Below are 26528 nucleotides of genomic sequence, written 5' to 3' on the forward strand. Positions count from 1 at the left end.
GTGTGTTAGGATTCACTGGTTTGCTGGAGTCAGTTGAGAGGAAAGAGTGTAGTTGCAGCTGACTGGCTGGAAATGTCATTTAATCTGCTGTCGGTGCCATAGCCATAGTGAGTGACCTTCCAAACTGGGGTTTCTTTATGTGTCATTGCCTGTGTCTGTGTGACTATGTATATGAACATGGGGAGAAAAGCAGTTGGAAGCAGCTGATTTAGGTCAGTGGCTTGCTGTGTTTAGTGCATTCTACCAACCAAGATAGCAACTTGTGGGGAAAAACTTTTGAGACTACTCCAGCATGATGCCCGTGAACTAGATTCCTGTTTTCACAATTGTATTCTCTGGTCCACAAGGATCATAATTCCAGAACAATAGCCAGGACATTTTGATCTGACGACAGAATTGAATATTTCTGATTCCCTTTCCCATTTCAAAAGAAATTTCAGGATAATTTATATAAACGTGCGTAGTATTGTGTAATTAAAAAAATAACCAGACAAACAAATCAAGTTACAGGAAAAGTAATGCAAGAACAGTTAGCTAAAGCTAAGGAACTGTTAATACGTCGATGTGCAAAGCATGAGGTTCTGCATAATAAAAGGAGGCAAGATGCTAGTGGCGTGTCCGTATGTACGTAAAGGTCACTTGGAAGAGGCTTTAGGACAGTAGCCATAAAATATTGCCCTAAAAGGACAACGATTGTTTTGGACCTGACAGCTTATTTGAAATGACAGTTAATGTGGCAGGGGAAAAAAATGTCAATTCAATGTGGAAGTATGAAAAATTGCATTGAAATTATACTACAATGTCACTTATTTGTATAAACATAGTTTCAACTGCATCATTAGATAATAGTGTAAAAATAAATTGTAACTTTTACTGCATGTGAATAGACATGAATATACACTTGCATTAATTAAATCTAATAAAAATTTCTATTCCCTGGCTTTATGAAAAATGTAACTTACACATATCTATTCACTCTGATTATCATATTCTGTTTGTGTCCATTTAATTTTCAGATAACTTGAAGAAAATAAAGTGAAATTGGGCTGTGTTAGAGATTTTGAGAGCAAAGAAAATGAATTCTTTTGAGATTTATTTCTCATGATTTTGACATGCGGAATGTATGTTCCAAGAGGTAGTTCCCCTTTTTCATCAAAAATGTCAAGCTCAGAATAGAAAATTTTTCTTCCACACAATGTGTTATTTTTCTTTCCTGGAAGAGTGAATATGATTTAGTGGAAGCTCAGGAACTGGGTGTCCTTACTCTGAATTTTAATTCCATCTTTATGTTCTGCTGGCTCTGTTTGCAAGTCGTCCAGCCTCAGTACTTACATCTGTAAAATGGAGGTAAGAGTTCCTCACCTATTTAAGACTATGATGGAGGAAACAGCAGAATTAGCTGCAGAGTTCTGCTTCTTTGGAAGACTGTTCCTACACTGTGCTGTGGCCGTCCATGAAAATTCCCTAAGGGTGCTTTCTTTGTAGTACTTGACCGCTGGGACCGTGACCAACACTATGTGCAGTGGAGAGAATGCAGTTACAATCATATGTATCTCTATTACGTGGTTCTGAGTCCCGCCACCCTAGAGAGTATTGGCTATTATTGCTGCAAAATTGTGTCAGGAGGGGTCACTTCCCAAAATACTTGATAATTGGAAGGATTAACTTCCACTCTAATCACAAAATGGTGCCATTAAAAAAAAGAAGAAATTAAAAATACACTTATGTCATAACAAATGTATTGGCCAGAGCAGACACATATGGGTTTCTGACTTAGATTTTAAAACCTTAAATTATAATAAGAAGAGTAAGCTTTACTGTTTGGTCTACTATTTTAATGGAAAGGACTACATGTATTATAGAAAAGATAGAACAATTCAACAAAATGTAAGGATTACCTATGAAAATCAGAAACAAAGACATTTAAGACCTATTTTTATAAGCAACTGTGGATTGCTGAAGTGTTTTTAGTTTATAAAATGTTGTTTGAAAGCTAAGTACCATTATATAAACAGTGAGTAGGAAGGAGGGAAAGGAAAAAATGTGTGCTGAGCAGTGATTGAGAGCCGGACAAACCACATGCCACATTTCCCTTTATCTGCTCAACTACATAAGGTAGTGTGAATATTCCTGCTTCAGGTCAGTTCTTAGTCCCTGTGTGGCCAGAATCTCACTCTCTGACCCTGGGCAAGTCATGTAGTGTTATCCTCAGTCAGGTTTTGGGTGAGGTGGGCATGGACCAGGTGGTCTATAGAATGCTTTCTGGCTCCGAATTCTGTCAGGGTAGTTGAAAAAGAAATACGTTTAGAATCAATGCTCCTTTCTGTCTGACTAGCGCAATTGAGACACCCAACAAGTCCCAGAACCGCTTAGGGTACTCATTTACAGAATGCAAATACAGTAAAGTCTTTCCGTTCTGCTACAGGATTTCTGTGAGGATGGAACGAGATAACATTTGTGAAGGTGTTCTGTGCACTCTCAGTACTTCCCAAATGTACAGTATCACATGATCCAGCAGTCACAGCCTTACTGAAACACCAATGGTTGAAAATATTTGTAGAAAAACAAAGGCATGCAAACCTTCCCTTTATAGGTTGCGATGTATGCAACCCTTTTGTGTTATCAAGAGTTTTTATGCTCTGAGCTCACCATAGTAACACGAAACTCATTCTCAGTCGCTTTGACTTTTATTAATGACTCAACCTGTTCTTATTCAAAGAAAATGGAGTCTTAATAGCTTTCAGAAATAGCAACAAGCTATTTTGAAATGCACACAAAGTGTGAAATTTTTGTTAGCAGGAACTCAGCAGTTTGCTGAGTCTATATATATAGTTATCGACTGTGAAGGCATGAGCACTAGTCAGTTTTCACTAGGCTATGACTTCGCGTAATTAGCAGAATGTGTAGGTGCCCGTTTCACACTTTATAAGAGCAATTAATTGCAGAGAATTTCCATTTGTCTTGCTGGTTACTTAATTTGAAATTTAATATATAAAGTTAAAACAAAAATCAGAAAGATACGAAAGCAATTTCATGGGACAAAATCTTTTTAAACAGAACTAGAAAGCTGGCATGTAGATGAAGGGAACATGATGTGTGTTTGTTACAAGAGCACAAAAGTGGTTTACACGGACCCAGGGCAGACCTGGCCTTTATAGAAATGCTCTAAGCAGTTACTGGGAAACCTCCCTGTGGTCCATTGTAACCACCCATTGCAGAAGTTAAATCCCGAAGGAAGCAATAGAAATATGATTTTTTCCTTTCTTTTTATTTAATAGAAAGCTTATTCTATTTTTCTGGGCCTGGGGAAAAAAGTTAATAAACAGAAATGATTTAAATCAGGCATTTCTTGTCAAAACTAAAAATGTTGGTGTCATTTTTAAAAATGTAGTTGGGATTCCAAGTAAATTCAGTAGTGTTCTGTGAGCTTGTTAACTGACCATGGTTTGGAATTAGCATACATATGCATATTGAAATAGAACATGATAGCCAATGTGAAAAATGTGTGTGTCAGGCGTGTGTGTGGCTTGCAAAGCAAAGCATATTAAAGTTCATGAAGATGTTAAGTTTTTATAAAAGATAATAGGAAGAACAGAATGGCATAATTTCAAGTTAACATTTTGCAAATATATTTCCAAATTGCATACGTGTGGATAAATTCTTGGTCAAGGTAAAAAAACAAAACAAAAAACAGGATCTATACATACAGACACTCATGAGGCTACACTGGCACTCCACAGTAATTCACATAAGCCAAATAGAAATACTCTATTTTTGAAGCCCTTGAACCCTTATATTGGTCATGCTGTTACCTGAAAAATCCATTATTTAATCCGTCCATGATTTGCTTCGCATGGTGTGAATGAATCAAACCCGAGCTGGCGTGTGCATAGCATACTGATACACACGTGAGAGGAAGGGAATTTCAAGGTCCCGGCTCTTCAGCACTGCTCAGCATACAGAATACAGTAAATCAGTCCAGCTGACTGACTTGTTCGGCCCTGCCCAGATTGATGATGCTTTTGTAAGCACAACCACAATTAAGAGACGGATTGGCAAATGAGAGCCCCTGACAATACAGCACCTTTACTATAAACGTTCTTTATTTTTTTCACTTTTTAAAAAAGATTTATATTAAAATATAGCTAACATACAACATCATATTAGTTTCAGGTATACACGATAGTTATTGAGTCGCATGCCAGCCACTCATCTGATATTAAATCAACACCCAATTTGTGCACGTATAGACTCAAAACTTAAAAAGAAATTAAAGTCACCTTGCAACCACTGGTTCACACTTTCTAATCAGCAGATAATTTGTGTAGTTGGTTTAACATTTAATTTCCAAAATACTGGTTATCCTGGGATTCTTACAGAATGGAGTCTACTACAGCTATAATGATTTGAGTTTGTCTTGCTATTTAACAGGATATTGCAATACTCTGGTTACTTTTTATTAAAAAATTAAGCTTTTACATTTCTTCATGAGGAATAGCCCTAGTTATGTACAAATTGAGAGCTGGCAGTTTTGTGACAGCCTTGATTGTAGTCTCTTAGCATTTAGCCTGTCCCCAATACCCGGAGACATAGACTCATCTTACTAGTTATTTCCTTTGCTTAGGAGGAAAATGAGACACAGAGACATGGTGGCAGCCCTAAGCAGACATCTCCACTGCAACAAGGGAACTCTAGTAGGCCAGGGCAGATCACCATCATAGCTAAGACTTCTCTAGAGCATGCTGTGCTCCAGGCATTATTCTGAATAAGAGGAAGTACGAGGTCGGACAATTATGTTCATGAACTCATCCAACTATATACCTCATTGCTGAATATCACTACGGTCACCTTCAAAGTACTCCCCTTGGGAAGCTATACACAGACACCCTTCAAAGCAATTTTGGAACTTTTTCTGGAATGGCCATCAGAGCGGTCATCGTATTACCCTTGATGTCTTGAATATCATCAAAATGCTTTCCTTCCGATATTTCCTTTATCTTCGGGTAAAGAAAGAAGTCATTGGGGGTCATATCAGGTGAGTAGGGAGGGTGTTCCAATACAGTTATTTGTTTTCTGGCTAAAAACTCCCTCACAAACAGTGTTATGTGAGCTGGTGCATTGTTGTGATGCAAGAGCCATGAAAGTTGGCGAAAAGTTCAGGTCGTCTAACGTTTTCACACAGCCTTTTCAGCACTTCCAAATAGTAAACTTGGTTAACTGTGTGTCCAGTTGGTACAAATTCATAATAATCCTTCTGATATCAAAAAATTTAGCAACACTGTTGCAACAAGTTCACGAAGTTAATTGTCCGACCTTGTAAGTACCCCACTATAAAGATGGGGAAACTGAGGCATAGAGATGAGTTATCTTATACCACCCAAGTCACAACCAGTAAGGGGGAGAACCGGTAGTGGTTGAACCCGCGTAGCCTGGTGCGCAGTCTGTGCTCTTAAACAGGCGCTCTTCAGCCCATCTGTGACATTGTTGCGATGTTTGAACTCTCTCATCTGGAGAGCCCTTCAGGGTGGGTACGGTATTTTATGTGTTTATACATCGAGCCTGGCACACAAACTAAGAAATGGTTTCGATTCATTAATTATTATTTTCAAATATCAAATTTGCATTTGATCACTTGTACAACTACTGAATCATGTTGCTTTTATCCTCATCTCCAGGGCAGGAATGGCAAGAGTGGAAACATAAATTGGTCGTATGTTAACTTTATCATTTTTTTAAATCATGGCATTTCTATTTTACTGTTCGGTAATATGCAGTTTTTAGGCCTGTACTTTGTGTGTTGTTGTTTAATGCACTTATGGATTTTTTATTATCTTTATTTTTCAATTATAGTTGACATTCAGAGTTATTTCATATTAGTTTCAGGAGTATAGCATAGTGGTTAGATATTTAAGTAATTTACAAAGTGATCCCCCAATTAGTCTGCTGCCCACCTGGCATGATACATAGTCATTAACATATTACTGACCGTATTCCCTGTGCTGTACCTTACATCCCATGACTATTTTGTGACTACCAGTTTGTACTTCTTAAGCCCTTCTTCTTCGTCACCCTGTCCTCCAAACCCCCTCCCATCTGGCAACCATCAGGTTGTTATCTGAATCAATGAGTCTGCTTCTGTTTTGTTCATTTATTTTGTTCTTTACATTCCACACATAAGTGAGATCATATGGTATTTTCTTTGTTGTCTGACTTACTTCACTCAGCATAATACCCTCTAGGTCCATCCATGCTGTCTCCATGTATCGATTTTTTTATTCTGTTTTTACCTATGTTGATTCTTCTTATTTCTGCAGATATCTCTGGGACTCTGTCTTTCTTTTGTTCAAAGCAAAAATAATGCTAAATAATAAGGATGGATTTGTGGGCAATTTCCAGACCTAGCCTATTTTGCATAACATCTGTATTTAATCAGGGACTACAAATTTAAGCAAACTGCTCTAATCATATTTTGTAAATTTAGTTTGTCTTGATTGTTTCAAACAGTATCAGTATTGGTAGATTTCCATGTGGGTTAATTCTATTTTATGGCCATTCATCCTTCCACATTTTTCAATAATGATGATTGAGGGAAAATAGTCCCAACAAAAAATTTGCAGAATTTTTTGAAAATAGTAGTTTACAGAATTGTACACCTGAAATCTATGTAATTTTACTAACAATTGTCACCCCAATAAATTTAATAAAATTAAATTAAAAAGAAAATAGTAATTTACCTACTTCAAAAATCATAACCTCACTTGTTGACAGTGGTGTTACGGACATTATTCTTGTGTTTGGCCAGAGCACGTGAGGAATATGAGTACTATGAAAGCCCACTATAAAATTATTTGGATAATATATTGTATGGTTGTTTTTCTGAGCAACAACCAGTTCTCCAACCCTCTGACACCAGTGGGTCCAGCAATCCACATTCAGTTCTGATGCTAACTACCCAGTTAGATAGACTCCACAGATGAAGGGCCCAGTCCAATAGGACTGCCCCACTGTGGATGTCAGCCAGACAACCCACAGCTCTGCCTGGCCAACTACAAATACGAGGATTCCCATGACCCCTCTTAAGTTCAATAATTTGCTGGAATGACTCAGAACTAGAGCAGTGCTTGACTTATGATTACCAGTTTATTATAAAGGATGCAACTCAAGAAAAGCCAAATGGAAGAGATGCACGGAGCGAGGTATGGGGGATAGTCATGCAGAGCTTCCGTGCCTTCTCTGGAGATACCATCCTCCCAACATGTCAGTGTGTTCACCAACTCAGTAGCTGTTTGAATCCCATCGTTCGGGGAGTTTTATGGAAGTTTCATTGCACAGGCATGAAATCACTGGCCATTGGTCTTTGAATTCCATCTCCAGCCACTCTCCCCTGCGTAGGAGTGAGGCCGAAAGTTCAAACCCTCTAACCATGGGCTTGTCTTTCTAGAGACCAGCCCTCATGGTAAAGCTATCTAGCCCCACCCTCACCATGGGTCACCTCAGTAGCATAAACTCAGATGTAGTCAAAAGGGGTTTGTTATTTTGCTGTCACTTAGGAAAGAAAGTCCAAGAGTCTTAGGAGCTCTGTGTCAGGAACACAGGGCAAAGGCCAAATATATATATTTTTATTATACTGTATATATGCAGACTAATATTGTATTATAAGCAATATTTTGATACATAAATTAGGTTCTCACTTAAAGAGCTCAGAATACTTCAAGACTACTTTTACACATAATTCTCAATTGCAAGCAACATCCTTTAGCAAATGTGAAATTATAAGTAACTAAATTTTGCTGAATATTCTACTACTCTAGCTAATTTCCATTGAACATTTTTTTTTAAGTAGATTTACTTCTTTGTTCATAAAATAAACAGAGTGGGGCTTTTTTTAAGAATGTGGCATGAGAGTCTGTCAGGACTTGAATTTCAAGTCTGGTGTGTGACCTTGGGCTAGGTATGTATCAGCCTCTGTAAGCTACCTCTTCTCATTTACAAAGTAGAAATGATGATACTTATCTCATAGGTCTTAGCACAGTACAAAGTTCAGAGTAAGCTGTCACTTTTAAGAAAATACTTGTGCATATGTAGGGGTTGAGTGTCACAGAACATCATGCTTTCTTGGCTTCTCGAGGATTTACTCAATTTTCCCTTCTCAAACATTTTAAGCTGTCTTTTTAGTTGCATGTTCCACCTAACATACAGAATTAGAGCTTCCATTTTCTTGAGAAAAAAAGAAAAACCAAATGACCTTTGTCTGGAATTCCAGGTACGTATTTCTCTTCTTTTGTGAAAAAGTTTCTGAAACAGATGTTGTTTTCCAACATTCTTTTATCCTCACTTTGAAGCATTAACACTCTACAGCCCTTCTGTAGCTTGACCAAAAACCTGTTCCTATTATGATTACTCGTCGACCCATCTAATGGTTCTTTTTCACTGCCCTCCCTTTTAGACAATTTGGCAAAGTGATGGAGTTTACATCTTTTCTCTTGTTTTTTTCTTTTAAGATTTTTTTTTTTTTTTTAAAGATTTTATTGGGGAAGGGGAATAGGACTTTATTGGGGAACAGTGTGTACTTCCAGGACTTTTTTCTCCAAGTCAAGTTGTCCTTTCAGTCTTAGTTGTGGAGGGCGCAGCTCAGCTCCAGGTCCAGTTGCCGTTGCTAGTTGCAGGGGGCGCAGCCCACCATCCCTTGCAGGACTCCAGGAGTTGAACTGGCAACCTTGTGGTTGAGACCCCATGTGGGATTCGAACCGGCAGCCTTCAGAGTTAGAAACACGGAGCTCTAACCGCCTGAGCCACCGGCCCGGCCCCGGAGTTTACTTCTGATACTACCTTTTTACTGCTACCGAGTTTCCCTGAAAATAAGACCTAGCTGGACAATCAGTTGTAATGCATCTTTTGGAGCAAAAGTTAATATAAGATCTGGTCTTATTTTACTATAAGACTGGGTATAATAAAATATATAATATACCCGGTCTTACATTAATTTTTGCTCCAAAAGACGCATTAGAGCTGATTGTCTGGCTAGGTCTTATTTTGGGGGAAACAGGGTTATTTTCTCGCACTGACTTTTCCTTCTACTTCCTTTTCCTCTTGCCCCCGATTGTAAGGTCAGTCAGCAGCCCTGCACAACTCTGCCTCTGCAGGTTTTTCTTTAGACAGCTCACCCACTTTTTCAGCTGCAGCTTTCCCGTTTGTGAAAATCAAGTCCATTCTTGTAAGTCTGCCCTCCCTCCTGAATTGCAGTCATTCGTTTCTAGCTGCCTAAAATGAAAACCATGTTTCCCACCATTCCTGCAGTCTCTCAGAAGTTTAGTGTTCCCTTTACCTTCCTCTAGCCAGTGTCACCAGGTTTTGCAATTCTTCTTATCTCATCTGCTCCTTTCTCTCCCTCCCCTCAGGACCTCTTTTAGACTTTGTCCCTTTACATCTGAACTATTGCAGTATCGTCAGGTTTATCTTTTCCAGTCATTCTGCACACCACTTGCAAATGAATCTTATGTGATAACATTACTCCTCTGAAATGAAGTCTTCCAGCAGCTTTGCACTTTCTAGAGAGAAAAATCCTACATCTCTCACCTGTCATCAGACATTCCACCTTGAGGGCGGCCCCTGTTTTTCTGAACAACTCCTTCCAACTCAGGTAGCTGCATGCTGTACTCAGCTTTTCCACTTCTTCCTCTTTGCTCCTGTGTCTTGCCTCGTTTGCACACTTGCACTCCGGGCTGCTTCTCCATGCCTGCTCAGGACCTGTGCCCTGTGAAGCCCAGTCCACATCGCATACCATCAGTTTGAAGTGATTTTTGTCTCCCTGGCCTCTTAAAGTCATCAATGTTTCCATTTTTTCATTATCTACCATCTTGGGATGACTCTTCGGATGTTCTTAATCTTGTATCGTTATTAGGTAACCTTAATGTTACCTAAATTGGATGGCAGGTGCATTGAACGTAGTAGTGCTTAATACATCTTAGTCAATTCTTTCTGTGTATCTGTTTTCAATCACAATAATGACCTGGTGCTTCATAAGCAACCAGAACAATGGAGTTATCAGTGTCAAATTCAGAAATAACCAAAATAACTAAACCAGTTGTGCTTTGCTTTACCTGTGTTGTTAATTTAACAAGCACTACATGTTTGGGCATGATAAACTCTGTACCATCTGAGGCCAGTGCTACATGTAGCTGAGGACAGAGAGTGCTGGAGGCTGATGCGGGGCAGAGAACAGAGTGGTGAATTTGAACGCAACTAGTGTAAATGATGTTGATCAATCATAGCGGGCCGGGCATGTTTTGGAAGAACTTATATAGTGGGTGTGTTGCTCTTTGTCCAATCTCTTGGTTACTGATGTATGATACGTCACGTACTCCTTGCCAGTCTCCACAGACACCTTTAGCTCTGTGGGTACTTATTGATGTGTTTGGCAGCTCTTGGCCTCAGGTGCCAAGTCCTGAAATAAAGTATCTCTGCATAAGCTAGTAAGTCAGTTCCTGTCTCCTTACCTTAAAGTCCTCCGAGCTTCCTGGCCAACTGCTTCGGCAGTGAGGGAACTGCCTCTGCCGCTGTCTGCTGATCAGACTGCTCCGTGATTCAGTACCAAATCCCTCTCCTGGGTGCCATTCCCTTTGATATAAATGGTGTCCACCTGAACACAAATCAGGATTTACACGCACACACATACACATACACAAATACATAAATTCATTTCTTTTAAATACATTATTTAAAATAATTAAAGATAATCGGTACCTGTAATTATCAGATTGGGGTTTCTCTAGTATTTGAAATTTTATTGTAAGTGAAATGTAAGAAGCCACCTTTTCTCCTTAAATAGGGCTTATCATCTTTGGAGTCTAGTTTTGTCATTTTCATCACGCCATGAACCAAAGAATATAAAGTTTGTCCTACTCAAAGAAAAAATGGTCCAGTCTAGTAAGCAATAACGCCTTCTTGAGAGAATACTATATTGTAATAGATCCAATTTGCGGTGACAAAAAGCCCATATTACATACTTTAACGTTGCCTCTTTTTTTTTTTTTTTTTTTGCCTAAATGAGGCATGTTAAAATTAATGCAGCCAGAGGCAGTAAAAGCGTTTGAAGTAATTCTTCTGCTACTCACTATTCTTTCTCGACAGAGCACACCACATTAAAGGTGTTACCAGTGTGACTAACAGAATAACTACCAATCAGAATGTCTGTCCATTCAAGAAATTCCTCCAACTCAGTCCACACTAACAAGTAAAATCAAAGTATTTCAGTTCATGTATTAAAGGACAGAAACCTTAATGCACCATACAATGAACACTCAAAATATTACATCAGACTTATAAAATACACAAAATGAAGTGGAAACCTGAAGCAATTCAGTTATCAGGGTAGCTCAGGTCAAAGCAGGAATTTGAGATCTGTATTACCTAGATAAATAGCGGCTTCCAGATTATAGGTTGTTCTGTAGACATAATCTAAATTTTCCCTCCAAAAATCTCACCATAGAATTATTTTTATTAACCTTTTAAAATGTATTTATCTTTTTTCTTTTACTCCTTTCTACCACTTTTCAACATACCTATTACTAGTAATTCTGTGCAAAAACCATGATGCTGAAAGCAGTAGAATTGATTGATCAGTTTATTTACTAAAACAAAAAAAGTGCGTAAGAGAGAATGTGCAGCCAGAGAGAGAGAGATATATTCTATATATTTATAAACAAATATAGAATGAATGTTACCCATAGTAACTGTTGAAAAGAATGGAAAAAATACATTCCTAAATAAAAACGGCAAAAGTAGTTTTTAGAAGCTCAATATTGCTTATTTCGTATCCTAGCAAAGGAATAGCACTTTAAAAATGTTGTACTTTGAAACAATTTTAGGATTTAAAAGTTGCAAAAATACTCTAGAAAGTTTACAGATACCCGTTTGTGTCTTACATCATTGTAGCACAGTTATTCAAACCAATAGAGTATCTTTGTTTCACCACTGCTAACTAAACTACAGGCCTCATTTGAATTTCACCAGTCTCTTCACAATGGCCACTAATTTTCCCCAAATTTCTCCTGAGGCGAGGAAGTGATGGGCGTGTCTGCTTTTGCAGCCTTGCTGGGATGGGTCCAGTGTGCGGCAGACAGGGCTGGAGGCTGGCTGATGTGAGGCCACAGAACCCATCACGGTGGGTGCAAAGGTTTTCTTGGACAACACATAGGTCACACTACTTTCCTCTCACCTCTTCCACTCCATATTTTATCTTTAATACATGTGTATTACATTTAAGTACATGTATTAAAGTATATGTATATGGATATGTATCATTTATTTTCCAAGATTATTGCAAGAACAAATATTAGGAAAGATAAAAAGGCTACTGTTGTAAATTCCCATCATCATCTTTTATTTTTACCTCAATGTTTAATGTGTGCCTTCTTTGTACTAGACGTAGGGCTCCGTATCGGACGTGTAGGGCAGAGCTAAGGAGAAATAGTTCCTGCTTCTCATCAAACAGTCCTATCTATATAGAACTAAAAGCCTGACAAGTGCTGTGAATGACAGAGAGAATAATGAGCGTCTACAGATGTGATCCTTTTTGGTGAGTCATGGGGAACAGTGTGACAATTGAGTGAGCGCTGGGGGTGAGTAAGAGTTAACTAAGTGAAGGGGCCAGAGCCTATTGGGGGTTCCATATAAAAGCAACAATATGTGCAAAGGCACTGAGCTCAGAGAAACTGAAAGGAGACCAAGATGACTGGATCACAGGAAGCAGCGGTTCGTGGAGGGGGATACTGTTGGGAAGGGAAGCGGGAGAGCTGAGCAGGGGCCAGGTCACAGGCATTTGGGCCATGTTGAGATTTGGGTCTATTTCAAGAGTGATGAAAAGCCACTAAAGGGGTAATGGAGCAAGAAGAAGAGATTTGCCTTTTAAAAATAACACTATGGCTCTAGTGCAGGAAATGGATTGAGGGAGAAGGGTTTGGGATTAGTGCTGGACAGAGAGAAGAGTGGGTTCAAACAGGTGAGTGACTGCCGAAATGAGAAGATGACAGTGTGAGGGATTGAAAGGGGATTGGATATGGGGAGAGTTCAGTCAAGGATGCCTCCAGGGTTTCTGGGTTGTTTGCAGAATTGATCATCAGGGCCATTGACTGTCCCAGGCGGCCCTGAAAGAGAAACAGATTATTTTTCGTTTTTCTGACATCAAGAGAAGGGTAGAGAGATCTTGTTTTACTCTCTTAATATTGATCATGAGATCACATGAGCCTACGTTGTGTTGTGAAATGCCAGCTTCTCATCAGGACGTGGGGTTTCTGACATTCTGTGAATGAGTAGGACGATTTGAAGTCATCCAAGAAGGTGGGCTGTTCCCTGGTGTTCCGGCCTTGGTCTGCAGGTCGGATCACCTACATTCTGCCTCCGTGAAACCCAGGGCTTTGCAACCATTTATATGATAGAGATGCTCACATCTCCAGCTCTCTTCTTAAAACTCGCTGCTGAACCCAGAACATGCACCTAACAGAAAGTCATTGCGTTTTTTTCAGTTGTTTGTTTTTTAAAATCCCAAACATGATCCGTATTCCCTCTAGTGGCTCTTCTAATTACCCATTTCAGAACCCTGGGTGTTTTGCTTTCTTGATTCTGCTTTGCCTCCACACGTCTTGCATATATTTCCATCAAGGCCCAGGTATAACAGTTTATTATGTGTCCATCTTCCTCTGATTCCTTGTCCTACCCACCGCCGTTCCCACTCCTGTCATCGTAGACCCTGTGTGGCAACGCTGCTACAGTAGCCCTCCAGTGGTGTTCCCGTATGGTTCTGTATTCTCTTAGGCCACTCTCTGCACTATTGCCAAGGTGATTTTTTCTAATACGTGAATCTAGTAGTGTTAGTTCCAACCTTAAAAGCCTTTAGTGGTTGTCCTTCAATTCTCTTTGAGGTAATTAGTTAGCACAAGATCTTCCCTGATCAGCCCCCTATTTATTACATAATCCCCTCCAGGCCTGCCAGACCCTTTACTCTAGTCACCCAGTACAATTTGTAGTTTTGCTATTGGACATATCCACCCTTTATAGCCTGTCTATATCGTCGTAGGGAAACATCGAGGTCTACGCCAAAGCTTAATTCAGATGCCCCTTTTCTGTCCCCTCATGGCCATTTACCACATTGCACCACAATGGTCAGTTGTTTGTCTAAACACGTGTTGTACTATTAGCTTCCTGAAGTCAGGAGCCATGTGTTAATAGATGGTATGTACCCCCACCCCTAACACAGTTCACAGTACTTCAAAGCCTAGAACAGTGTCTGGCACAATAGATGTTCAATTAATATTCAAATTAATGAATAAATAATAGGTATGCAATAAATGTTGGTTAAATTAAATATATAAGTGGTGTATATATGTCTGTGAGCAAAAGAGGAAAGATTGATATTATTCCAAAGCTGATTGCCGCAATCACTAACTCCTTATTCAGACATTTATTTATTGATCTGTATTCTAGATCGGGATTAACATTCTAGCTCTTCTCCCCCTAATGTTTCTAAGAAACTTGCCCCTCACACCTTCAATTCACTCTCATACTTAGGTGGCTAATTTAACTCCTCTCCTTGAAGTATCTTCATTACCATCATTCACTTCTGATTCTGAAAGTTTTACTTATCCTTCATGTCCCAGCATAAAAGTCTCTTCCTTGAAACCTTCTCTGTTGTTTCAGTTTGAGTTCATTCGAACCCCTTCTTCGCTTCAATAAAACTTGAAATCCCTTTTAATTTGCTCACCCTATTTTATGATCATTGCTACCTGCTTATCTCAGCTAGACTTTAAGCTTGAGAGCAGAGATCCTGTCTTACTCCGTAATTCAAGACTTCATGGATAGTAGCTGTTGAGTAAAGTATGTTGGATTGCATTAATATCGCTCAATTATTGAAGCGCTAAGTTCTCTGGAGGAGTTTAATAAGCAAGTCAGCGAAATAGCTCAAATTTCTAAATCTAAAACTTTTCATCTTTTTTTCTACATCTCACTGCTTAACAAATCCATTGGACATGGGCATTGCTTTCAATCGTAGAAGTTATATTCTAGTAGGAAAAGAGGGCTAACCATACAGTTACTTACTGAGTGCCCACTTGTGGCAGGTAATAGAGAGCTGATAATGAAAAAAGGGAAAAGTTCCCTCTTCCCCTTGGAGCATATTGTCTAGCTGGAGAGACAGACGAAATAAACTAAATACAAACAAATGTAATCTTCAGCTAACGAGTGCAGGTACCCTGGGCTGTGAGAACTTGGAGTGAGTTGACCTACACCTGCAGGTTCAGGATGGCTTCTTAGACTTGAGCATCCGCTAACCAGGTGACAAGGGAAGGAGAAGAATCTTTAGTGTCACAGCCACAGAGAGAGCAAGTGGGGATGCTGGGAGATGAAGCTGGGATTAACTAATAGGATATAATTATGCAAGCCAAATGTTCTCTTTTTAGAATTGCACATTCTGTTGACGTATAGAAGAAATACATGTTGCTCTCCTCAAAACACTGTACGTTTAACAAAATTTATACTGTTATAGTAGACAGTGGAAGAAAAATCTCATTAATTCTATATGATGTTTAAGTTCAGCCCACTGTTCTGAGACTAATATCAGTTTCTTTGCACGAGAGAGAAACTTAAGTATAATGAAGGGGAGGAAAACTTACAAAAATATATGGCATTCCTAATGGTTATCTAATTCCTTGCTTGGTAAAAACAGAATAAAACAGACCCATTTCATTTAAACACTGGTCACGCTTACTTTTATTTGGTCAAACTAACCTGAAAAAGCATGAGAAGTTGTATTCAGGGCAACTATGTATAAAAAGGAAGCAATACCAAGAATAACTTTAAAACGATCTTTCATGTGATTTCTGCATAAGAAAATACCAATACTTAAGAACAATTGTGGAATTATTTCTAGATTACTCTTCTACAAGTGTAGTAAATTGGGTTAAAGTGTGCATTGTGTCAAATAATTGGAAAAATTATGGATGAAAGTATGGGCTAATAATTTTGTTATATAACAGAAAAATTGGACTTAAGAATAGAAAATACTTGCATGTAATAATTTCTCAAGGTCGTGATAATGAAAACCTCTGACCTCACTAGATGAGTAGTTTCCTACAATATATATTTTGTTGTTCTGTGAAATGATAGTTTATTCTGACTGTTCTCGGAATTAAGCAGCCCCTCTAATTTGTGGGGTGTGAGAGCATGAAGGGACTCAAGTATTATTCCAAAATTACAGCTGGGTGAATGATGCCACTATTTTTGAAACTGAGAAGATATGGAAATAGACACCTTTAAAAAAAATTTTTTTAAAGGAAAGGTTAGGATTGAAAAACCTGAGTCTAATATTCAGAGAAAATATAGGGATAGGGATAGAAATTTGGGAGTCACTGTGATGTGGATGATAAGTAAAGCTTAGATGGGATGATATCAAGGGGGTCAGCGTGGCCATATCGGAGGCTGTTTTTTAGCCTAGGGAGTGAGTTGAAATTGGGAAGAGAAAGGTCCCCAGGCCATGCCAACATGTAGAGTTCAAAGAAATGAGAGAAGCAGATTCCAGCAAAGGAAAGAAAAACGAAGAGGAAAGCCAGGTGAATGTCAGTGATGCTGAGTAAAGAAAGCTTTTCAAGGAATTGCTTGAGCGGTTATGGCGGTTGCTACTGAGAATTGGAGATGAGGCCTGAGAATTAATCTTTAGATTTGAAAACATGGAGGCCATTGATGACAATGACGAGGATGTTGTCATCGGAGGGATGTGGACACAAACGGTTTGGATTGGGTTCTACAGAAAAGGGAAGAGAGGAAGTGGATGTAGCTAGAATTAATTTTACCATCTGAAACTTGCATGCATTACACAGTTTGTGTTTAAATAGCAACACTAATAACAATGAATCTTCATAACTGTGAAAGGGAGAACATAATATATTACTATGACTGTATTTCTTGGGAGTACCCACATGCTTAGTTTTTGGTCTGGTGTCAACTTTAGACCAAAAGGAAAAAACAAACAAACAGTACTTTCACTTTGCATCTACTTACACTATAGAACGTACAAGGGAGCTTAAATAAATGCTAAGTCTCTCGTTAAATCCCTTAGTGCTGTTTTACTTACTGCATCTTCTAGGGTCGTGTGGAGGGAATACCTATGCACTCAGAAAGACTGGATGATAATCTGGAGTAGGACAACTCATACCTGTGTTCAAGTTCTGATTTTGCTGGTCACTAGCTGTGTGACCCTGGCAAGTTACCTAACTCTTCTAAACCTATTTTCTCAAAGATAAAGTGTGGATAATAATGATATGAGATAAAATAAGATAATGTGTTTAAGGTTCGAAGCCTGGTGTCTGTGACATAGTAAGGTCTTAGTAAATGGGATGATTTTATGTTGCTATAATTACTGACTTGTTCTTAAATGGGACATAACGGAAATACTATACAATGTAGTAAACAGAAGACAGGTTTTCTAATAAAGAACAGAAAGACGAGATGTCAGAGGGTAAGCCATACCTTAGAAATCACAGTATTTGGTTCGTGTTACTGTACCAGGGGTGCCAAAAAAAAAAATGTATACAAGTGGACACTTTGGTCAACGTTGCTCAAGCAGTAGTTTGCTGTAATCACAAGTGTCTGGACGCTGATGGTAACCACTTTGAGCACCTCTTGTAATTGCAGAAGTCAAACATGACTTGTATTCATCTTTTTTGTTATCGGTGTATATTGAGTATTACAATTTTAATAGTTTTTTCCTTTCTTAATATGCATACATTTTTTTGGCACCCAGTATATATGTGTTCATTAGTGAAATCACGTAAACTGAGTGGGAAGACTGCAGACTCTGCAGAGCACATTTGTTATCTCAGTCCCCTGGAATGTGCTAGATATTCTAGTTTCATCTTCCCATCATTTCCAATCCAACCAGCACTGCTAGATATAAAAGTTAAATGTGTTAATGGCTTCCTGGGTACCAAGCGCTGTTCTGAACACTTTACAACTATTAACCTATGTGTATCTCACAGCCTAGGAGGTGGCCACCATTATTGCCTGCATTTGCACAGGGAGGGTAAGTAACTTCCTCTCAGATGACACTGTTGGTTAATGGTGGAGCTGGCATTCACTCCAAGCCAGGCTGGTGACACAGTTTGTGCTCTTCACCACTGCATCCTAATTCCAGTGGGGGGGCTACAAGATTGAGTTGGCGTTGTCACAGCTTTTCTCTGGTGGCGATAGTAACAAGGTAGGATCGGTACCCTTCCCCAGCAGCTCATCAGTGATCAGTAATTTGTGTTGGGTACCCGGGTTTCACATCCTATCTCCAGCCAACAGCCACTCAAGTAGATTCATGAAAACATTGAAAAACAGAGTGATCATATTAACTATAAATGTTAGTCATTAAAATACAACATTTGAGGGTGAGGTCCTTTGGTGCTTATACTCAAAGAAAGAAGGGTCATTTCTGTATTAAGATGTCTAAAAAGTTCTTATATGCTTAGCAGGAAAGCTAAATTAAGCTCAGCTTTGTATAAAATTATAAATATGCTGTCTGCCTCAGATGAGTAAGTGTATATAAATAGAATAGTTGGTATATGTGGCCTTAATGGTATAGCTTCCTTTGTTCTACGTAATGTAAATCATTAAATGTGAGCATTTCCATCTGACATAAATTGTTGGTCTCAGAAGAGCACATTGTAGGGTTCAGTGCATGTTACACAACAACCACGATTGCCCTTTTCTTCAGCATGGTGGTTTTTTGGTTTTTGTTCTTTGTTTTGTTCTGTCTTTCCGATTCCAGCGGTTAGTACCAAGGCTTGAAACCCTTAGTTACACAACAAAGTGGCTTAGCAGTAATCGGGCCTGTGTGAGGCTAAGGGAAGAATAATGAACGTTCCCTGCAAGCTTCCTGCCTAGATGCAGGTGCAGGAATCAGGGGGTCATGAATAATGCATGACATGCAGATTAGGCGGTGGTCTCTCCTGCAGAGGTTTTGACTTTGCTACCTGCCTGGCTGCTATATGTGGAAAGAAGGTAGGCAATGGCTAAAGAAAGTGTCACAATTTAAAGACCAAACTCACAAAAACACTGCATATCCTTTTCAAGAAATAAACCGCCGGTAGCTGACATGCAGACCTTTATGGTCTCCTTTATCAGATGTAGTACCTTCCAGGTTATCAATTTACTAACTTTGGGAAGGGATTAAAAGCTTTCTTGTTCCACTGTTTTAATTTAAGAGACCTTATAATTATTTGGTCATACACACACAATCGGGAATTTTTTGAAAAATTATTAAACTGTTCCAGAAAGTATCTGCTTATATTATAGTACTTGATGTCTGGGTCAATGAAGTTTTGCTACAAGATAAAAATACCTAGAGAATATTGTAATTATAGGTTAAACAGGCCTACTTTTCTTCACTGATACATGCAATGACCACCATCAATAAGAGAAATACTTCTATCATCAAACTTCACCTGGTGGAATTGTCATGATGGACAGAAATCCTAGGGTTAAGGAGGAAGTAATAAAGAGGTAAACATTGAAAGGCTGTAGAGTGGGTTAAAGAACTGGGAATATTGGGCTGTTACTTTTTAAAACTTTATTTAGGCCATAAGACTGACAGCCAGTGGGGATGTAGGGAAGGATAGAGAGGATTTCCTGTATTTCCGCTTAAGTCAGGGGCTTTAACTAGGGAGACATTTTTTGGCTCACAGTTCCATTGTGATGATTGTATTTCAAGCAGACAGACTGAAAGAAAAAAAGAAAGAGGAGAAGAAAAAATGCGTTTTGCTACCTTTTGTATAATTCTTACTGTTTTATTGCATGTGTTTTCCCCCTCTCCCCCCAATTTGGGGCACTAGAATATGAACAGGCTTTCATTTTTAGCTGAGTCTGTCATTTCCGCTGGGCCCCAGCCTGGCCAGATGCCAAGACCAACAGGTGATCCTTGTAGCTGCAAAACAGCAGGAAGTGGGGCTTGCTTGAATGAGACAGTTCACCAGAGGGGCTGTCTGGCCTCTCTCCATCTTTCTGCATAATTAACATCCCCTCCCCCATGTGGAGCAGAAAATCTGTGCTGAGCAGCTCAGCTGCAGCAGCCATTGAGAAGTGCCACGAGGAAAAGAATGTTAATAAAGGATGTTGGAAGAAATAAGCTTTCCGAGTGCAAAGTGCAGTCTGGCTCAGGACTTCCTGGAAGACTGCAGTTGGCCCTTCTGAAGGGGGAAAACTGTGTTATCTGTTTTGAAATGATTTTCACTTGCTGAACAACTGTGGAGAACTGGATCCGTGCACTCTAACTGGACTTGAACACGAGTTTAAAATCCCTATTTCCTTTCTTGTCTTGTAAATAAGAATAATGTCTGAGACATAAAGATTAAAGATAACACCAGCTAAAAGACTGCCTAGATCTCACAAATCCTAGTAAAGCTAGAGCAAAGCAGGAAGTTTGCCACAAGCAGGGCATGTTGTGTTGCCAGTTAGTGACCCACAAAGATGAAGTTCAGCAGCTAGTTCCTGATTCAAAGATACCAGCATTTCCTAGAAAATTAAACTATTTTCAGTGGATGACTCCAACTCTGGAAGCTTGTAAAACAATATATAGTCTTTATTTCTGCATTATTTTGCTAAAATTTTGAATTGAATTTGCCTGCCTCAAAACTCAAAGCTGTAGAGCATCATATCTAGAAGGTCTTTCCCCTAGAAATAAATGTTTGCCTTTCCTTCCTCCCCCCATTCCCACAGATTCTATTTCTGGACATGTGGATGAAGTTATAGAGGGAAGGAAAAAAAACTTTTCCTGTATCCTCTCAGATTCAGTGGTCAGGGACTTGCAAATTAAACTGACAAAAGACAGATTAGCAAGAGGAAAAAACTGTTTATGTGTGCAACATACATACATGCAGGAGTGCTCAGTGATAAGCAACTCCAAAAGGTGGTTAGAATTTGGCACTTATATACCACTTTAACAAAGGATGATGAATTGTGGAGAAGGGACTAGTTGAAAGAAAAAGGGTCTGGGCTTCTAGGGGGGTAAATTGTAAGAAGGTAACTATTAGGAAATGTATGGGGGAAACAAATGGTACATAAGGGTGTTTTGTGCAGACTCATCTCAGCACCATCCTACCGTGTACTCCTCTTCCTGGTATGGGACAAGGGGACACTTTTACAAATGAAAATTTTCTTTACAGAAGATAAATTCATGCCCTGCTTTTAGATCTATAAATGAAAGATAGAGAGTTCCTCCTGTGTGCTTTTTCTCAGTTACCTTTAGCTCAAAATAATCCTTATGCCAAATTAGCATATTTTGGGGTGGCATATCCTGATCCCCTTTATTATCTTGCTTTTTAGGCTTTTAAATCTAGAAGTTGACTGAGAAGAGTGTGTACTTGGACTGTCTCTTGTGTCCTTCTGTGGGAACAGGTAGCACAAAGGGCTCACTGAGGGCAAATACCATACTTTAACATTATTTTTACCCACTCCTACACTTGGCAAGGACTAGGTAGTCAGTAACTTTGTTGGATTGAGTGAAGGAATCAGTTGATTAAAATTGGTGGTCCTGCTTTAATCAACGGATTAAAACTGGGGTCCTGCTTTAATCAATTGATTAAAATTGGTGTCTTCAGAGTGAACATTGTGACAAACCCTTGTTATGTTAAAAGTATAGAAGGAAAAAGAGACAGACTCTACAGGTTTGTAGGCATGGGAACATAATTGCATCCTTTTACCAAGAAGTGATCAATATCTGGGGGATTTCATATTAAGCAAATCTAAAAGAAATTATTTATTAACCAAATCCCTTGTTATTTGTTCACTTATAATCAGGAACATGCTTTTTCAATGATTGGATTACGTCTTATCTGTCTACAGGGTACATCCATCCCCAGTATCAAGGGTCCGCGGAAATCGAATGAATAATCAGAAGTTTGCTTGGTGAGTACACAGTCTAAATTATGAGAACTTGTAAGTCTTATGGGAAATTTTAAAAAGGCTGTGTTAAAACAATAGAGAATTAGTCCTGCTTCTGTATAGAGAATATATCTCTACTGAACTACATAATCTCCCTTTCCTTTGGAAAGATCTAAGTGAACATGATATAAGTGCTTTCCAGCCAAAATTCTTTACTCACCAAAACTGAGTGCAACATTTTTTCCCTAACAGGTACGGTATACTTTCCAGGATTATCAACCGTTAGATTTTAAAAGAATGTTTCTCTTTTTCTGAAAACACTGTAAATTTTTCAGTGACACTTAGGCAACAATTCAGATTTTTCTCAGGTACCAATATCCACTTCTCATGAAGATTTTCACAGTAAGTTAATATACTAATTTTGATATATTTAGATAATTTTTTCTGAATGAGCCTTAAATATCGAGAGATTGTTGTTGTTATTTTAATTTGGGAAATACAAAGATCTTCTTTTACTAATGAGTTCTTGAACAGAAATATGGATGAAACTTACCAGAAATGACCTGAAAAGTTAGTTCAGCCACAAAACATTGATTATTGATTCTGTAAAGAATGTGAAACAAAAAATAATATTGTAGGTTTTAAAGTCCATATTTGTTATATTATCTACCCCATTCCACAAAATTAACCTTTCCAGAAATAATGTATCTTCAAAAAAAAATGAAGGAAAGAAAGAAAAAATTGAACTTAAACTTTGTATTGTATTACTTCAGAGGTGAATGGAAATTCACAGGTCTCCATTTTTACTTCACCGAATTGTGCTTAAAATGGGATTTTGATTAAAGCTGTGACAGTTTTTAAAGTATGGGAAGATGATTACCAAAGATTGAACTTCCAAATTAATTTTATTCCTAAATCAGGATTATTTTTAGACACAAAATAATGATTCTGTGAATTTGAATAGTGCCTAATCAGCTCACCTCCCTTCCCCGTTAAATCTAATTAACCTTCACAATAGCTTGATGTTGTTGTTAAATATTGTGCTTTTCTTTTTCACGGAGAGGGAAATGGAGCACAGGTGATACAGCCATTTGCTCACACTGTCTAAAAGCTGGGACATCCTTCCTGGTTTCTCACAATCACTAAAGCATATTGTCCCGTCAAACCTGGAAACCTGAGGGAATAAGAATGCCGGTGGCCATTACATAGAAGGACAGGGAGCAATCAGGTCCTTTCCAGACCGCACAGAGTTGCTGTTTCTTCTCAGTGCAAGCCATATTGCACTAAGAAACTTTATTATTTATAGAGACAATTAGATGCTCAAGTGAACAACATAAGTTAATGGACAGAGTACAGCTTTGTCAGTTATAAGATCCTGCTTCTACAACTTATTTCTCAATAGCTAAATGTGGAACACTGCGTAAATAACAAATTTTCTTTTCTTCACTTTTACTTTCTGGAGTATTGGAATAACAACGATAACTCGTTCCAACATAATTTATAGCACGTTATTTGGTTAGTAAGTTTAAACCACTTTTACCTCCAGAGAAATAATCTATGAAAAACAAAAAGGATTTTTACTCCTAGCCTTGAAAAAAATTCAGCTTTTATTTATTCAGCAACATTTATTTACTGTCCCTGGCACTGTGAGAAGCACTAGATTAGAAAGATAAATAAAACATGGTTTCTGTTCTCAAGAGGCCCACTGTCTTGTAGGGGATGTGTGTGTGTGTGTGTGTGTGTGTGTGTGTGTGTGTGTGTGGTGTCACATAAATAATATACAATCAATAGTATATGATGTCATACAAGCAACATGTAATATATAATCGAATGTGGATAATGCTGTAAAGAGATGTATTTGTAATATAATGTTCAGAGGGAAATGTTATCAGCTCTGTTTAAGGTTAATTTTAGAGTGGTCAGTAGAGAAGGGAGAAAATATAAAGGAAGGAAGAGGACTGTCAGAAAACCCATCCCAGAGAGAGTTTTTGAGTGAAGACTCAGAATTCCAGAATTAGTAGGAAAAGCAGAGGGTTGAGGCTTTCTTTATAGATTGGAACCCAAGTACAGGGACCTGGAGACAATTCTAAATTAACTATAATAGGAGCATATGGATTTAATACAGGTGCTTTAGTTGGTCGTGCGTTAGTTAAAATTCCTATTATATATACTACCTTGAATTTTCCTTAAGTAAATACTGCGAGGCTGCTATATGAAAATAAATCAACTAGCTAGGAAGTAGCCCAGTGAGTCACTGAGCATCTACATCTGGTTAAGTGATAAACGCTCGCTATTTCTTTGAGAAATACTGGCTCTGAAAATCCAGGAAGTTTAAATACTCATGCTAGCAGTGGAGATGAAGGGAAAGTGACACTTGTTCTCCCCAAAATAGAAGTGTGGGATAATTTATAGAATTATGTGAAGTTCAGTACTCGCTTGGCTCTGACTTGAGTTAGCTGTGCAAACACTATATGTGAGTGATGTTGGGTGATTTTTTGAAGTTGGGTTAGCAAATGCTTCAATCCTTTAAAAAAATATTGTTCATCAAATAAGAAATTAAACCCCCGTAAAAGAGGAAGGGCTCGAATTCAAATTTGCATAGAAAATGAATGACAATTGGTAGGTGGGTTGTACATATCAGTGGTTTTAGCTATCAAACCAGTGTTGATTATTGGGTAAAGATGGTTTAAGATTTTAAGTAGTGTTTTTCTTTGCATAATGTTAATATGAGAGGCATCCACTGACCTTATTCTTGTGGCAGCATTTCCACTGAAACTAAAGAAATGTGTGGAAAAGAATTTCTGTTCAGAAAGGCAAACAAACCTGCTGGAATGAAAAGAAAATGTGGTAACGAATGTACGTATCCAGGGAGGAGATGAAAGCACCGGGATGTAAGAGTTCCAATGACAGATGCTAGGATGGAGCCAGCTTGCTATAGCTCTCTGCTAGCTCTCGGCGATTAAAGAATGGCAATAAGAACTTCTTGCAGGATATGTTAGCACCCTGATAAAGAACATGAATGAGATCACAGTACAACTCCAATTAATCAAAGGTAGCAATCCAGGCCAGACCTAAACTCTTCATCAGAATGGCTCTCCCCTCACTGCCACTGCCACTCTAGTAGTGTTTGATGGTTTGAGGATTGATCAAGACTTTGCGTTTCAGCATGTGAATTTCCCTCTTTATTTCATGAATCGTATCTCTCCTCTTTCCTTCACCATTGGCCCTAAGTGGAGGTGATCACACCTTCCTTTGTCCAATAACTGTAGAAACCTTTTGTAGAGTGTTTGCCACTCATTCTTATGTCTGACAATGTCAGGAAAAAAAGATTTTGCTCCATTTGGGGCAAATTGGGGAGAATGGGGCCAACCTTATTAAAGAGTTAAATGTGCAAATAGACTTTTGTTCCTTACAGATCTTTTTTCATGAAATGATTATAGTCTGATATCAAATCCACAGAGAGTTTCCAAGTCATTTTTCAACTGTTTTATTCCCGAAGATGTGATAGAAATCTGAATCCTGTGTTTGGTATGAATGTATAGGTTAGAGCAAAACAGGAAGGGGCTTGGGGAGGAATTTCTCTGAACTGAACAATGAAGTTGATTTAAGACTCCCAAAATTTGTAGGATCAGTGTAAGTATTCTGAAGACATGCATATTAGTATATGCTCACTTTTACCTTTTTACCCTTTTTTCTCTTCTCTCCCCTTCTCCCTTCACCTGGCACCATTCCTAGACTTTTAAAGGACTTGAGTATATAGTGTTCTTGATGATGGTGGTAATAGTGGTTACGCTGTGGACCTAAAACATCTGTTTAGAACTACTCTGTAACAGTGGGTCTTACATAATAGAGACTATATGGGCTGTTTATATGATGACAGAAAATAAAGTGTTACTAGGAATTCATCAATAAAATAGAAGTAATTTCCTCTAACCAATTGGATGCTGCCACCACCAGTCTCAGTTATGATTTATTTCTTACCAACATGCCTGAGATGTTATACAGCTGTCTACACCAAGAAGCTCCAGTTTTTAATGGAGTATCTGCAAATTTTGATACCTTCTGGGTGTGAATCACATTTCACATTTGGATGTGATAACGTTCTGTGCCACAAATTTTTGTGGAGAACAGGAAGAGCCTTTTCACACTGATGTTTTATTGTTGGAGATAGTGCTACAATGAAATTAAATATTTATATGCAAACGGTTGCAAATGTTAGACATGACTTCGTAGAATCTTTCTAGAAGATGTAACTAGTATAGATCTTTGTGATAAAAATAAGAACAGTGGTTTTTCTTTACAGCTTTGCCTTAATGGAGGAAGACACTCAAGTTGTTGATATTGGAAACTTCTCAGAAAGCTGTACAGCTCACCCTTTAGAAAGGGACAGAACATTTCCAAATGTAGTAGTTAGTATCAGTGTCAGAGCTGCAAAGGAAGGGAAAGCATCATCAGGTTCAGTTCAGCTCCTCACTTTCCAACACGTAACCTGTCAGCCATGGGCATATGGTCTCTGCACACCTGTCCAGTCATCTTTCCACTATGCAGTTCTTAGCTACTGTTCAAGAAATGCTAAAGGCTAAATAAGATGAATGTTTAATTCATTACGAGCCAAGCAG

General features: G+C 38.5%; 1 protein-coding gene across 17 annotated transcripts in view; it reads left to right on the top strand.

The window, feature by feature from the left end:
- The window catches only part of KLF12 (KLF transcription factor 12), a 511676-nt gene that overhangs the window by 417351 nt on the left and 67797 nt on the right, over positions 1-26528 (top strand). For all 17 annotated transcript variants that reach the window (XM_074329362.2, XM_074329360.2, XM_074329369.2 and 14 more), the window contains one exon: positions 21871-21933. In XM_074329362.2, coding sequence (XP_074185463.1) covers positions 21871-21933 — 63 coding nt within the window. The remainder of the gene's footprint in view (positions 1-21870; positions 21934-26528) is intronic.

Source organism: Rhinolophus sinicus, chromosome 16 (assembly GCF_057876585.1).
Source record: "Rhinolophus sinicus isolate RSI-liver-muscle chromosome 16, RSI-T2T, whole genome shotgun sequence".
Lineage (NCBI taxonomy): Eukaryota > Metazoa > Chordata > Mammalia > Chiroptera > Rhinolophidae > Rhinolophus > Rhinolophus sinicus.